At 43.9% G+C, this 13883-nt stretch overlaps 1 protein-coding gene across 2 annotated transcripts in view; it reads left to right on the forward strand.

Annotated features, from left to right (window-relative positions):
• Positions 1-310: 310 nt before the first annotated feature.
• The window catches only part of IGBP1 (immunoglobulin binding protein 1), a 38218-nt gene continuing 24645 nt past the window's right edge, over positions 311-13883 (forward strand). The window contains exons 1-4 of one of the 2 annotated variants that reach the window (XM_081080843.1): positions 311-1034; positions 1399-1692; positions 11679-11874; positions 13796-13875. In XM_081080843.1, the coding sequence (XP_080936969.1) occupies positions 724-1034; positions 1399-1692; positions 11679-11874; positions 13796-13875 (881 nt within the window). In that variant the 5' untranslated portion in view covers positions 311-723. The remainder of the gene's footprint in view (positions 1035-1398; positions 1693-11678; positions 11875-13795; positions 13876-13883) is intronic. The other variant, XM_081080844.1, reaches the window with a different exon arrangement.

Consider the following 13883-nt stretch of genomic DNA (forward strand, 5'->3'; position numbering starts at 1 on the left):
TAACTTTTCAAACTCCGGTGTCTGTTTCACATTTACAACACATCTCAATTAAAAATGGGCATATTTAAGTACTCAATAGCCCCATATGGCTAGTGGCTACGTATTGACACTGAGCACTTCATAAGTACTAACTGGGCTAGCCAGAGGGTTGCAAAAATTAATCAGACTCATTCTAGTAAGGGAGATACACAGATCTGTAGATGCAGAGAACTGTGCTTGGTGGGGGGGCGGGTGTCAAGGAAGGTTTCACAGAGGAAAACTTTTTAAAGGCATTGTGTGGGAGGAAGGGTGACCTGAGGCGGAAGTGGGCGGGAGAGGATTGGGTGGGAGGATCCCGGAGCTGCAGCTGTGGAGCCGCTACTTGCACTGGGCACTCAGGCGCCCAGACCTGCGGGCCACGGAGGCAGCACAGCGGCTGGAGCCCGGACTGCCGCGCCCCCTCACATAGCGCGGTTAGGCGCGCGGCAGACCGGCTCCGGAAGCGCGCCGCTCGCGCTCAGTACTCAGCCTCGCCATAGCCGGGTCTCTGAGCCCACGGAGCTTCCCAGCTCAGCCTCAGCGAGGAGGAGCAAGCCGGAAAGGGGGCTGAGCGTTTTGCTCATGCGCTTGTTTTTCTCCGAGGCCTCCTACAGGTAACGACGGCCTGGTCAAAAGAGCCAGTGGAAACGGTTGCCAGGGCCGGCTAACAGCTGCTTCCGGAGGTTCCCTGGCGCTTCGGCAACAATGGGGCCACTGGACCGAGGGAGGGCCCCTTCCGCTTTCGTAGCTTCTCACAGAGCTTTGTGGCGCGTCTCCTTCAACTCCGGAAGTGAAGTCTTCCGGATTCCTCCCTCCCTCAAGATGGCAGCAGCCGAAGAAGACGAGTTACCGCTGCCACGGCTGCCCGAACTGTTTGATATCAGCAGACGGCTTCTGGACGAAGTGGAAGTAGCGACCGAGCCCACCGGTTCCCGGGCAGTCCAAGAGAAGGTGTTGAAAGGACTCCAGCTCCTTAAGCAGGCCGCCGAAATGTTAGCGCAGCTCGACTTGTTCAGGTATGGGGAGAGGGTAATAGCTGACAACGTAGGTAATAATGAATATCAAGGGTGCAGCCTTTGGGCCTGGGTGGAGGAGACTAAGACTAAGGGCCTTTCATGCCTGCCTCCCATTGTGATCTCGTGTATATTGTTTACATTCTCCACCTCTCTTCCCGAGTAGTCAATATCCCACGACTCTGTTACATAGTATCTGCTGTTGACGGGTGTGAGCACTCAGCCACTTGGAAGAAACCAGGCCACTGTTCCCCTTGCCTCCACCCTTTGCCTCACTCCCACCCCAACGCACCCCACCCCCCAGTAAGCAAGGGCCACAGTTTTAATGCCCAACCAGGCTTCACAGCCTCTTCTTTGCTTTTTCCAGCCAAAATGAAGATTTGGAAGAGATTGCTTCCACCGACCTGAAGTACCTGATGGTGCCAGCATTTCAAGGAGCCCTCGCCATGAAACAAGGCAACCCCAGCAAGCGCTTAGATCATTTGCAATGGGCTCGAGAACACTTTTTAAACTACTTAACTCAGTGCCAGCACTATCATGTGGCAGAGTTTGAGTTGCCCAAAACCAAGAACAACTCAGCTGAAAATAACACAGCTAGTTCCTCCATGGCCCATCCTAGCCTCGTTGCTATGGCATCTCAAAGACAGGCTAAAATAGAGAGGTGGGTCAGTAGTTATAATTAGAAAACCGCCCAATGCCAAGTGCTGTTGAGAAGGGTGTATGTTTTGGGGGGGGGGCGGGGGGGAGCGGGTGGACAATGATATATGTCACTCTTTTCATTTTTATTGAGCATAGGCCCTGGTGCTAGCAAACTCTACTGAGTTTTTCAAGAACCCTCTACCTTTGTTGAGATGATCATTCCTAACCATCAGACTCCTTATGGTTGCCAACAGCAGCAATGTAGTTTAGTGGAATGTCTCCCAACTCTCCCACATCACAACATGCACAATATCTTGTAGTTGTAGTCCATTTACAATCCATTGATTGAGAATCTCTGTTCTAACAGTATGTGTAACATCCCGAACTAATCTTAGTCCTGGCATACCTTCATCGTGTAACCTTGAACAGGTTACTTGCTCTCAGTTTAGTTTTTTTTTTTTTTTTTAATGTATTTAAAGAGTGCTCACAGTGTCTAGGAACTATGCTAATCACTGGGGATACAAACTGAGTATGCCTGTTTCTGTGAGTATGAGTGGTGTCTGCCTTGGAGGAGCATACAGTCTGGTGAGGGGAAAAAAAGGCATAGAAACAGTATCAATATAAAATGATGTGATAGAAAGATGTACAAGGTACTGTGAGAACAGGCTAGAGAGGCACCTATCCAAAGAGGGAGCAGGAAAGAGGAGAAGGCTCCCTGGAAGAGGTAACTTATGATGAGTTGTTTAAGGATGAATAGGAATATTGCCTAGAAGATGAAAGGAGGGCATTAGGCAGCACAGATAGCATTGCTAAGATATAAGGGCATTAAAGAGCTGTGCCGGGGTGGAGATGTGTGGGTGGGGAGTAACTATAAGCAGTTAGGTGATGTTAGAATGCGAAGAGAGTTGTGGAGAGGGGGAAAGAATGATGATCATGAATGTTGTAGCTTTCAGACCTAGGGGAGCTTGGGGTGTGAGGAAGGTGAAGGAATAATCTCAATGATTAACATAACAATAATGAGGGAAATTTGTGGTCTTCGCCTAGTGCCATTTATCATACCCTGAGGGGTCTAGACAAAGGGAAGTTACAAGTTACCCTGACATTCTACAGGTATGTTATCTTAAATGCAAAAAGACAAGAGGCTCAGTAAAAAGTTGATCTTTGTCAGGGAAGATGCTGGCCCAGGACATGACTACCCACTATAAGCTGCTTTTTAATTAAGAGGTTTCATTTCAGACCATCCTTTGTGGTTACTTTAGGTCTCTTAGTTTACAAGACTGCCATGCAGGCCTTCCCTGAGTTAGTCAAGCTAGTATGTGGCCCCTTTTCATCCACACAGTGTTGTGGAGAAACAACAGTGCTCAGATCTGGTTGGAGGGATAGGGAAGGTTTCAGAAGGTAACAGCATTTGCGATAAGCCTTGAAGGATGGTTAAAAATAAGAGATTACAGATTTTCCTGAATGTAAAAGTAATACCCATAATAGAAAGTTGGAAAAATAGAGAATATTTTTTGAATTAAAGTAATCCTTAATCTTAGCACTCAGAGATGATCTTTGTTAACTTTCTGAATGTTTCCTTTTAGATATGATGTAGTTATTTTAGTTAATAAATTTAGAATAATACTGTATATATACTTTTTCATCTTTTTTAACCTAACATTATATTGTGAGCATTTCCCTGTGTCTTTTGAAACCATGGTATTTAATGGCTACATAACATTTCAGCCCATAGATACACCATAAGTATTTAAACTAATCTTTTATTGTCAAATACTTAGACTATTTATGGTTTGGGCTTTTATTTTTGCTATTCTAAATAATGTTAATGCCGAAACCGGTTTGGCTCAGTGGATAGAGCGTCGGCCTGCGGACTGAGGGGTCCCAGGTTCGATTCTGGTCAAGGGCACGTCCCCACCAGGGGGTGTGCAGGAGGCAGCTGATCGATGTTTCTCTCTCATCGGTGTTTCTAACTCTCTTATCTCTCTCTCCCTTCCTCTCTGTAAAAAATCAATAAAAAATATTTTTAAATAAATAAATAAATAAATAATGTTAAGAACAAACATGTTTTTATTATTTTCTTTTATATGTTTTTATTGATTTTAGAGAAAGAGGAAGGGAGAGAAACACTGATGAGAGAAAAACATTGATCAGCTGCTTCTTGCATGCCCCCTACTGGGAATTAAGCCCAGAATCAAATCAGCAACCTCTTGGTACATGGGTCTACACTCAAGCACTGAGCCATACTGGCCAGGCCAAACATATATATTTTTAAATTTTACTTTAATTTTTCCATCACCATTTATCTCCTCTATGCCCTCTTTCACCTCCACCCCCATTCTATACCCCCTCACTCCCACACCCCCCTCTCCTGCCATCACCACACTGTTGTCCATGTCTGAGTTCTGTCTCTTTTTTTCTTTTTTGCTTAAACAAACATCTTTAACTGCATCTGTCACTGTTTCCTTAGGATAGATTTCTAGAAGGACAAGTGACTAGATAAAGGTTTTAAATACTTTCAGAATTTTTAAAAAATATTTTTTATTGATTTCAGAGAGGAAGGGAGAGGGAGAAGGAGATGGATACATCAATGATGAGAGAGATTCATTGATCAAATGCCTCCTGCATGCCCCACACTGGGGATCAAGCCTGAAACTTGGGTATGTGCCCTGACCAGGAATTGAACCACGACCTCCTGGTTCATAGGTCATGCGGGGATATTTGAAGACTTGATGGTAACAGTGTGTTGCTTTCTACAATAACAAATTGCAGAATGTGTCCCACTGCACTGATCTTGGATGTTAACACTTGGAAAATCCAGTTGGGCAAACAAAAGTATTTCATTGTTTTGATTTGCATTTCTTTGGCTAGAAAGCTTGATCTTTGAATGTTTTCTTTACATGCCTGATAGATGAGATACCAGCATTTTCTTACTTTCAGACTCATACTTCCAACACCCTACCTCAGTGATTTTCAGCCTTTTTCATCTCATGGCCTACGTAAAATAATTAGTAAAACTCTGCAACACATCAAAAAATATACTTTTTGCCGATCTGACAAAAAAATAGGTCTAATTTTGATTTGTTCATACCAGGTGGCTATTGTTGTGTTGGCTGTTGTCTCATTTTTTTTATTTGACAATCTAAGAGAAAAGAGGTCAGTGCTCCTGACTAAATCATCAGGTATTGCATGTTTTAAAAATTACTGTAGCACATTGGTTGAAAATCTCTGCCCTACATGGATGTTTCACAGACATCTCAAACTTAACATGCCCTTAATTGAACCCTTGGCTTTTTAACCTGCAAATATCCCCCCACACCCAAGACTTCACCATCTTAATAGGTTTATCACCATTCACCAGGTGTTTAAGCCAGAAACCTAGAAGTTAGTCTCATTTCCTCCCTTCTGAATCTCCACATCCATTCATTCTTCAAGGCCTGCCAATTCTAGCAACAAAATGTATCTTACGTCAACAAAATGTATCTTACGTCCTTCTGCTTCTCTCCATCTCCAGTATCTCATACCTTAGTCTAGACCACCAGTATCTCACCTGAAATAGCGAAACCACTAACTGCAAGGCCCTGCATGATCTGGTGCCTGCCTCTCTCCAATTTCATTGTGTATCACACTCCCTTTGCTCAGTAGCCTTTTCGTTCTTTGAACAGACCCAGCTCCTTCCTTCTAAAGCACTGGTTCTCAACCTTCCTAATGCCTCGACCCTTTAATACTGTTCCTCATGTTGTGGTGACCCCCAATTTCATTGTTACAAATTGAACATAATTAAAGCATAGTGATTAATCACAAAAACAATATGTAATTATATATGTGTTTCCGATGGTCTTAGGCGACCCCTGTGAAAGGGTCGTTCGACCCCCAAAAGGGTCGCAACCCACAGGTTGAGAACCGCAGTTCTAAAGAGTCTTTGTTCATGTTGTCTTCGCATGGAATGCTCTTCATTCATCTGTCTCCCCTGCTAGAATGTATGCTCCAGAAGGTCAAGGGGCTATTTCTCTTTTGTTCACTGCAGTATGTTGATCACAGGTTCTGGCATATAGAAGGTGCTCAAGAAATATTTATTGTTAACAAGTAGGAGGAACAACACGAGCAAAAGCCCAAGGCAGTTTGAGGTATGTACATGGAATGGAGAGTAGTCTGATTTGGCAGAAGCTCAGAGGTCTGAATAATGAAATGATGTGTATAGAATATTGAAAGGGAAGAGAGAGGCAGAAAGAAAAGTTAACATGCTGTAGTAGTACTTCAACTTGGAAAAGGTAATAAAAATGAAGTTACAACTATCAGAGACACATTACTTTTGCAATAGAAAAGTTATTGTTCAGATCCTTAGTTACCTTTTGTAGGTCTTCCTTCCCCCACCCCACAATTTTACATACTGAGGCCATGCTACATAAAACACCTCTCTCTCTCTCTCTCTCTCTCTCTTTGTCTCTCTCTCAAAACCTGTTTCTTCACGTATTCTCTCCTACTCTAATTCCCATCTTTGAGGAGTAAGTCAAAGTCTAATTGATTGACTGCACCTCCATTCTTTTGATAGAAACAGAAGAGTAGAAGCTAGGTAAGCAATAAATCTAATTTTTGATTTACTGAATTTAGTTCCAAAAATGACAACTGGATAACCATCTCCATAGACAGATGGAAATGTGTAACTAAAACATGTGAGGCAATTTTGTTACTAGTGCTAAAAATTTAGGCGCTTTGGTGGATTTGTATAGTTTGCCAAGGAATAACATGTAGAGGGGGAAAAAAAGCCAAGGATAAAACCTTGAGGACAAGTTAAGGGAGAAGGAAGAGAAATGAAAGAGCAACCAGAAGTAGGTAAGAGACTCAACAAGGTACAGATAGAATTACTTATAGAAGTCTGGGCAAGAGAGAGCAAAAGTCATGTCCTCTTGAAGCTTCTCCCTACCCATCACCACCCTCCTCCCCCATATTGTAACACTTACTTTATGGTTCTTATAATAACTATATTATTCTCTAGACTTGAAATTCCTAAATGTCAGAAGCTGACTAATTGTATCTTTAGTATCCCAATTGTATCACTGTATTCTTGGTGCCCAGTAATTGGATTATAGTAGGTAGTTGAGTTGTCTTTGGGAGAGATAGAGTGGTCTTTAAGAAGATGGAAACAATGTGGTATAGCAGAAAAAGCCTGGGCTTTTTAGTCAGACAAACCTGGGGTGACCAATTTCTACCACTTAATTGGTGGGGCATCATCTAGCCCTTCCTAGATTCAATTTTTTTTATCAGCTAGCAATATTTGTATTACATTGCTGCTTACAAAGCACTTTTATGTATGTTGTTCCATTTGATCCTGTTAATGACTGCACAAAGCAAATATTATCCCCACTAGAGGCCCAATGCACAAAGATTCATGCAGGAATGGGCCTTGCTTCCCCTGGCTGCTGGCACCGCCTTCGCTCTAGCCTGGAGCTGCCTTTCCACCTTCCCACGCTGCCCAGAGGCCCAGAGCGGCTTGTGGGGGGGGGGGGGGGGGTTCGGAATGCCTGCATCATTGCCATAGCAACAACACAAATGTCCTGCCCCAACCCCAGCCGCTCGGTGGCTGTGTATGCAAATTAACCCACCATATTTGTTGGGTTAATTTTCGTACTCACTCCTGATTGTCTGGTGGGCATTGTGAAGATATTGTCAATTTGCATCTTTCTCTTTTATTAGCATACTAGAGGCCCAATGCACGAAATTCATTACAGAATAGGCCCTCGCAACACTGGCTGTGTCCAGAAGTTCATCCAGATGATCGTTCCACTGTTCAGCCATTTGGTCGATTTGCATATTATGCTTTTATTATTATAGACTAGAGGCCCGGTGCACAAAAATTTGTGCACTCGGGGTGGTCCCTCAGCCTGGCCTATGCCCTCTTGCAGTCTGGGACCCCTCGGAGGATGTCCATCTGCTGGCTTAGGCCTGCTCCCTGGGGGGATTGAGCCCAAGCTGGCAGTCAGACATCCCTCTGCAGCCCGGCAGCCCTTGGGGGATGTCCACTTACCAGCAGGGATCAGACCTAAGCTGCAGTCGGACATCCTTAGTGCTGCTGAGGAGGCGGGAGAGGCTCCCACCACCACCAATGTGCTGGCAGCTATCAGCCTGGCTTGTGGCTGAGCAGAGCTCCCCCTGTGGGAGCGCACTGACCACCAGGGGACAGCTCCTGCATTGAGCGTCTGCCCCCTGGTGGTCAGTGTGTGTCATAGTGACCAGTGATTCCCAGTCGTTCTGCTGTTAGGGTCAATTTGCATATTTCCCTTTTATTATATAGGATAGAGGCCTGGTGTACGGGTAGGGGCCGGCTGGTTTGCCCTGAAGGGTGTCCTGGATCAGGGTGGGGGTCCCGCTTGGGTGCCTGGCCAGCCTGGGTGAGGGGCTGATGGGTGTTTGCAGGCTGGTCACACCCCCTTTAGTTTGGGGGGTCCCCACTGGGGTGTCTGGCCAGTCTGGGTGAGGGGCTGAGGGCCGTTTTCAGGCTGGCCAAGCCCCCCGGCGATGGAAGCTACCAGCCTGTCCTTTTTTTCTTTTTTTATTCTGGGATTTATTTACCTTCTATAATTGAAACTTTGTAGCCTTGAGTGGAGCTCAGAGCCAGCCAGGGCGGGGCGGGAAGCTTGGCTTCCTCCATCGCTAGGGGCAACCCAAGCCTCCTGCCTGCTCCAGCTCCGTGGCTGCCGGCCACCATCTTGGTTGAAGGTTAATTTGCATATAGTTGCTCTGATGGGCTGGTGGGCATGGCTTAAGGCATAGCGAAGGTATGGTCAATTTGCATGTTTGTCTTTTATTAGTGTAGATATGTTAGAGATAAGGAATTTGGCTCTGAGAATTGACATATCCAAGTTACATAGCTAGTAAGTGCAGGCTAGGATTTAAACTTAGGTTTTCAAATTCCCAGTTCTGGTACTATTTCCACTATAGCATAGAACAAAGAGATAGAATATGTTTTGGAAGTTGTGTCTAGGAAAGGGTAAAGGCACCAGCAGAGTGAAAAAATTGTTACTGCTAATGACAGGGTAATTGATAGACTGAGGCCTGGAAGAATGTGGGTGGGATTCGTAGCAAGAGTGGAATGGTAAAGAGATGGCCTTGGCTCCTAAAGATAGCATTAGCCCCTTACGGACAAGAGGAAAGGTGAAGCTACAGAGATTTTTTTTAAACTATGTTTATATTGATTTCAGAGAGGAAGGGGGAGGGAGAAAGAGATAGAGATAGAAACATCAATGATAAGAGAGAATCATTGATTGGCTGCCTCCTACCCAGCCCCCACTGGGGATCGAGCCTGCAACCCAGGCATGTGTCCTGACCTGGAATCGAAACATGATCTCCTGGTTCATGGGGTCAATCCTCAACCACTGAGCCACGCCGGCTGGGCAAGAGATTTTAAGGTAAAAGGGGAAGTTGAATTGAAGGCCACCTGGTGTGATAGTGGCATGGGATCCACAAAAGATGAACAAAAGGATAGTTGAGCAAAAGTGACCACTCAAAGTGGTCACAAATTTATAATTCATTAGCTCTCTTTAGCAGCTTGGGAACTGGAAAAGGGAACAGTGAAAGTTGTCCAGAGGCCAAAGGGTAATAGGCATTGGGGTTCCTAGGGTGATAAGGGAGTGTTTTCATGTAATGGCTTACTATTATAAGAAAAGTACACATCTGTAGAATTCTGTATAAAATTTTAAGGTGTTCAAGGACCACTGCCTCCCCTCCCCCAAAAACCCTCTGTCTAGGACCTCAGGTTAAGAACTACAGATTTGGGTGAACACCTCCAGAGGAGCTTCTGATTCTGGAGGGCTAGAGTGGGGTTTCAGACTTGGATATTTCAGGATACTTCTTTTGGAAGCCATGGAATTTTTTCTTGACTCTTCTTTCTCTCAAGCCCTTACGTTCAAAAATTAGCAAGTCCTATTTTATATTTTAAATATATCCATATCTCACCGCCTCCCTATTGCAAATCACTATCTTTCACCTGGATTTTGGCTTGTCCTCTTACTTGATTTCCCTGCTTCCACCCTTTGTTCCCGCCCCCATGGTCTAGAGCAGCTGTTCTCAACCTGTGGGTCGCGACCCCTTTGGGAGTCGAACGACCCTTTCACAGGGGTCGCCTAAGACCATCGGAAAACACATATAATTACATATTGTTTTTGTGATTAATCACTATGCTTTAATTATGTTAAATTTGTAACAATGAAATTGGGGGTCACCACAACATGAGGAACTGTATTAAAAGGTTGCAGCATTAGGAAGGTTGAGAACCACTGCTCTAGAGCAACGGTTGCCAACCGGTGGTCCGCGGACCACTGGTTGTCTGTGAGTTCCGAAAGGTTGGCGACCGCTAGTCTAGAGTCCACACACAGCAAGAGTGGTCCATATAAAAGAGTTTTCATGTCACTCTATTCCTGTCATGTATTCTATCCAAAAGCCTTCAGTGGCTTTTGCATCTCACTCAAAATATCATGGAATTTGATTTGTTGGGTCTTATTTCCTACAGGGTTCTACAAATTATGGCCCTGGCTGTATATCTGACCTCATTTTCTGTCATTCTTCACTTTATACTAGTGCACTGGCCTCCTTGCTGTTTCTCAAACATGTCAGGCCAGTCACTCTTCCACCCAGGACCTTCTGATTTACTTCTCCCCCTTAGAACAAATACTCAGAAGGAACCCAAGTTTTGCCTCTCTGAAGCTGCCTTTTTGGGATATTTATAAGCTGTTTATTAAGAAACAAGACTTGGAACCTTTGATCCCCCCGCCCTTTTCTGCCCAAGAGATTCAGACAGAGATCCTAGGATGCAGCTTTAGCCCTATTTGAATTAAGTCTGGTAAATGAGAGGGCTTCCGGCAGGCACCTGTTAGCGAGATATCCTGTGTCCCATTGTCTCTGAGTCACCTAGCAAGGACTTCCTTGCCATGCCATGCATGTTCTACTCTTCCTCAACTACCAGTAAATCGCCCATTCTCACTTCTGAAATTTAATACCCCATTCCCACTCCTTTCTTCTTTGTCCAAAAATGTTATATACCCAATGTTGCCTCACTGTCTTTGAAATTTACACACTTAATGTGAGTTCCCCATGCACATCTATTAAAACTTAATTTTCTCCTGTAAAAAAAAAAAGAATACCCTTCCAGATATTGGCATGGTTTACTTACCAATTTCTTTGAAATCTTTGCTCAAATGTCACTTCTTCAGAGAGGTCTTTCCTGATCATCTTGTATATAATAGCACCACTGTCTTCACACCATCAGTGTATCCATTCTACCTTGGTTTTTGCTTCTTCATAGCACTTATCACCACCTGACTCCTCATCTGTTTCTTTTTGTCTTCTCCCACTAGAACAAAAGCTTCAGAAGAGTAAGGACTTGTATACACAGCTGTATCTCCAGCACTGAGAACAGTGCCTGTCATATAATAGGTACTCAGTAAATATTTGTTGAATGAATGATAGATGAGATACTAGAATGCATCCTGAGAAAGGTAGGCAAGGTGGTTATGAGACTTTATATTAAGATGCATCAGAAGAGCTAGGAATATTTTGCTTAGCAGAAAAGAAAAGATCATTTTTTAGGCTGTTTCATAAGGAATTCCTACATCAGTGGCAGGTAAATGACCCCTAAGATTCTATGATTCTTTGAAGTTCTAATTCCCAAATGGACATTATGTGGTACTAAACACTCAACCTAGTAAAGGTTGATATAAAATGACTAAGGCACTCCATCTCTAAAGAGGATGAGGAGTTGCTCAAATCAGGTTATGTCTATACTTTTCTGGCTTCAGATGTATTTCTCAGCTGCTGCTGATCCCTTCATTGCCTTGTAGTCTTGAGAGAACTGCCTTGGTGGCAAGTTCTGAAGTACAGAATCTATATTATTGCCAAAGTGGAAATTGGCGTGCTGACTTTCTGGTCACTTGTAAAGATAAAATCTTACTGTGGCCTTCTTTTGAAGGAATACCTCTTTATTTTTAAGTTCACGGGTAATGCTTTCCTGTGGAACAGATACAAGCAGAAGAAGGAGATGGAGCGTAGGTTGTCTGAAATGAAATCTGCTGTCGAAAGTGGTGAAGCAGATGATGAGCATGTTCGTGAGTATTACCTCCTTCACCTTCGAAGGTGGATTGGTATCTGCTTAGAAGAGATTGAGAGCATTGACCAGGAGATGGATATCCTGAGAAGAAAAGACTCTTCAAAAGAGGTAATTCTGTTCACTGCTATATAATTCAAAAAAACTGCTATCAGAGATTTGAGTGTTCTATAGGACAATAATCAGATTTAAATGCTTTTGACTCTTCATAAAATCATTGTTCTTATTAAGTTCAATGGAAGAAGGCTGAAGGTTCACTAAGGTAGCTTTCTCTCTGGTTTACAGTTGTGTTCCCCAGTGCCTACTAACCTGTAATGCACTTTTAGTCATTTGTAATTTTGTGACATGCATCGGGGGAGGGAGATTTCCCTGAAGTAAAAGTTGGTTTGGGCTATGGGAAGTCATAACTGCTGAAGGAGGCATAGGGAGATAGGCTTTTAAAATCTGCTTGACTATAATAAAGGAAAAGAGAAATAGGATGGGAATAGAGAAGAAAAGTGGAGCTGGAGAGAGAGAGATGAGTAGAAAGAAGATGAATCCCAGTTTAACCATGCATAGCGATGCACACTCATGCCTTTAGATCCCCCAGTATGAGACACAGCAAAACGTTGGGCATACTGGTGAAGAACACCTGGTGCCCTACAGCTTTGGCTGTCTTTGAACATCATGACCCTGTTTTGGAGCTGCTGCTTCAAAAGATTAAGCTCTGCTGCTACTTACTTTTTGGTTCTAATATGAGAGGAATTGAGTTGAATTTATCAGCTGGTCACAGGCATTTATTTAAGTCCTCAGGGAAACCTCCTGAGGTTTTGATTTGTACTAATTAGCCCAGGAGCTTTTGCCTCAGGGTAACATCAACCTACTAGTTCCTCATGTTAAAGGATTAAAGAATGAACAATCTTGAGGCTCCTTGAGCATATCTAGAGTGGTTTTAAACAGTATGAGGCTGGACTCTTCTGGGTCCTCCCCTGACCCTTTGCTGCTGTTTTTTTTCTTTTTAAAATTTATTGCTTTTTTAAAAATATATTTTTATTGATTTCAGATAGGAAGGGAAAGGAAATCATTGATCAGCTGCCTCCTGCACGCCCCCTACTGGGGACTGAGCCCACAACTCAGGCCTGTGCCCTTGACTTGAATCAAACCCAGGACCCTTGAGTCTGCAGGCCGACACTCTATCCACTGAGCCAAACCAGGCAGGGCTATTCATTGATTTTTTTACAGAGAGGAAGGGAGAAGGATAGGGAGTTAGAAACATCGATGAGAGAGAAACATTGATCAGCTGCCTCCTACTGGGGATGTGCCCACAACCAAGGTGCATGCCCTTGACCAAAATCGAACGTGGGACCCTTCAGTCCACAGGCCAACGCTCTATCCACCGAACCAACCTGATTAGGGCTGTTTTTTCTTTTCTCATGCTCTCTCATTTGGTATTGAGATTGTCTCTGGGAGTGATGGAGCTTGAACCAAGTGAACCTTTTCATTGACCAGATTTTGATTCTTTGTGCGCTTGGATAGCCAGGGTTCCTTGAAACATTTCTATACACCTATATATGAAAACTGCTAACCCATTCTCCCCCTTGCATTTAGGGACATCCACTTCTAAAGTACCCTAAGGGGTTCTTGACAGTTAATAGCATAATTACAGGGTCATAATTGAACTTTAGCACTAAAGGCCAGGCTAAGGAAAGGGACTTAAAATTTATCTCAAGGGATTAAGATGGATCATGGAAGAAGAAGCCTTTGGCATCTCCTTTGGGGGGGGGGGCATTTTAAAGTCAAATAATTTTTTACTTGTGGTGAGATGATTCCTGAGTGAGCTTTCTCTTTCTCTCTCTTCAGCAAGGTACTCGGGTGTCCTCAAGAGAGCTAAGCAACCTCCATCATTAATATCTGCTGATATGTCTCAGGGACAGATATGGAGGGAGTAACTGAATTTTGAATCCAGTGCTTTTCGAGCACCTGAAGACCTAAGAGGCTGCACAGTGGGATGGGCAAAGGCAAATACACTTCTGATAGTTAATTTCCTTTTTAGGCATCAACTTCTCATTCATCTCGTCCGTCCAGGCCTCCAATGAAACCCTTTATTCTCACTCGGGATGCGGCCCAAGCCAAGTAGGTAG

The sequence above is a fragment of the Myotis nattereri genome (assembly GCF_964212035.1).
Source record: "Myotis nattereri genome assembly, chromosome: X".
NCBI classification, from domain to species: Eukaryota; Metazoa; Chordata; class Mammalia; order Chiroptera; family Vespertilionidae; genus Myotis; species Myotis nattereri.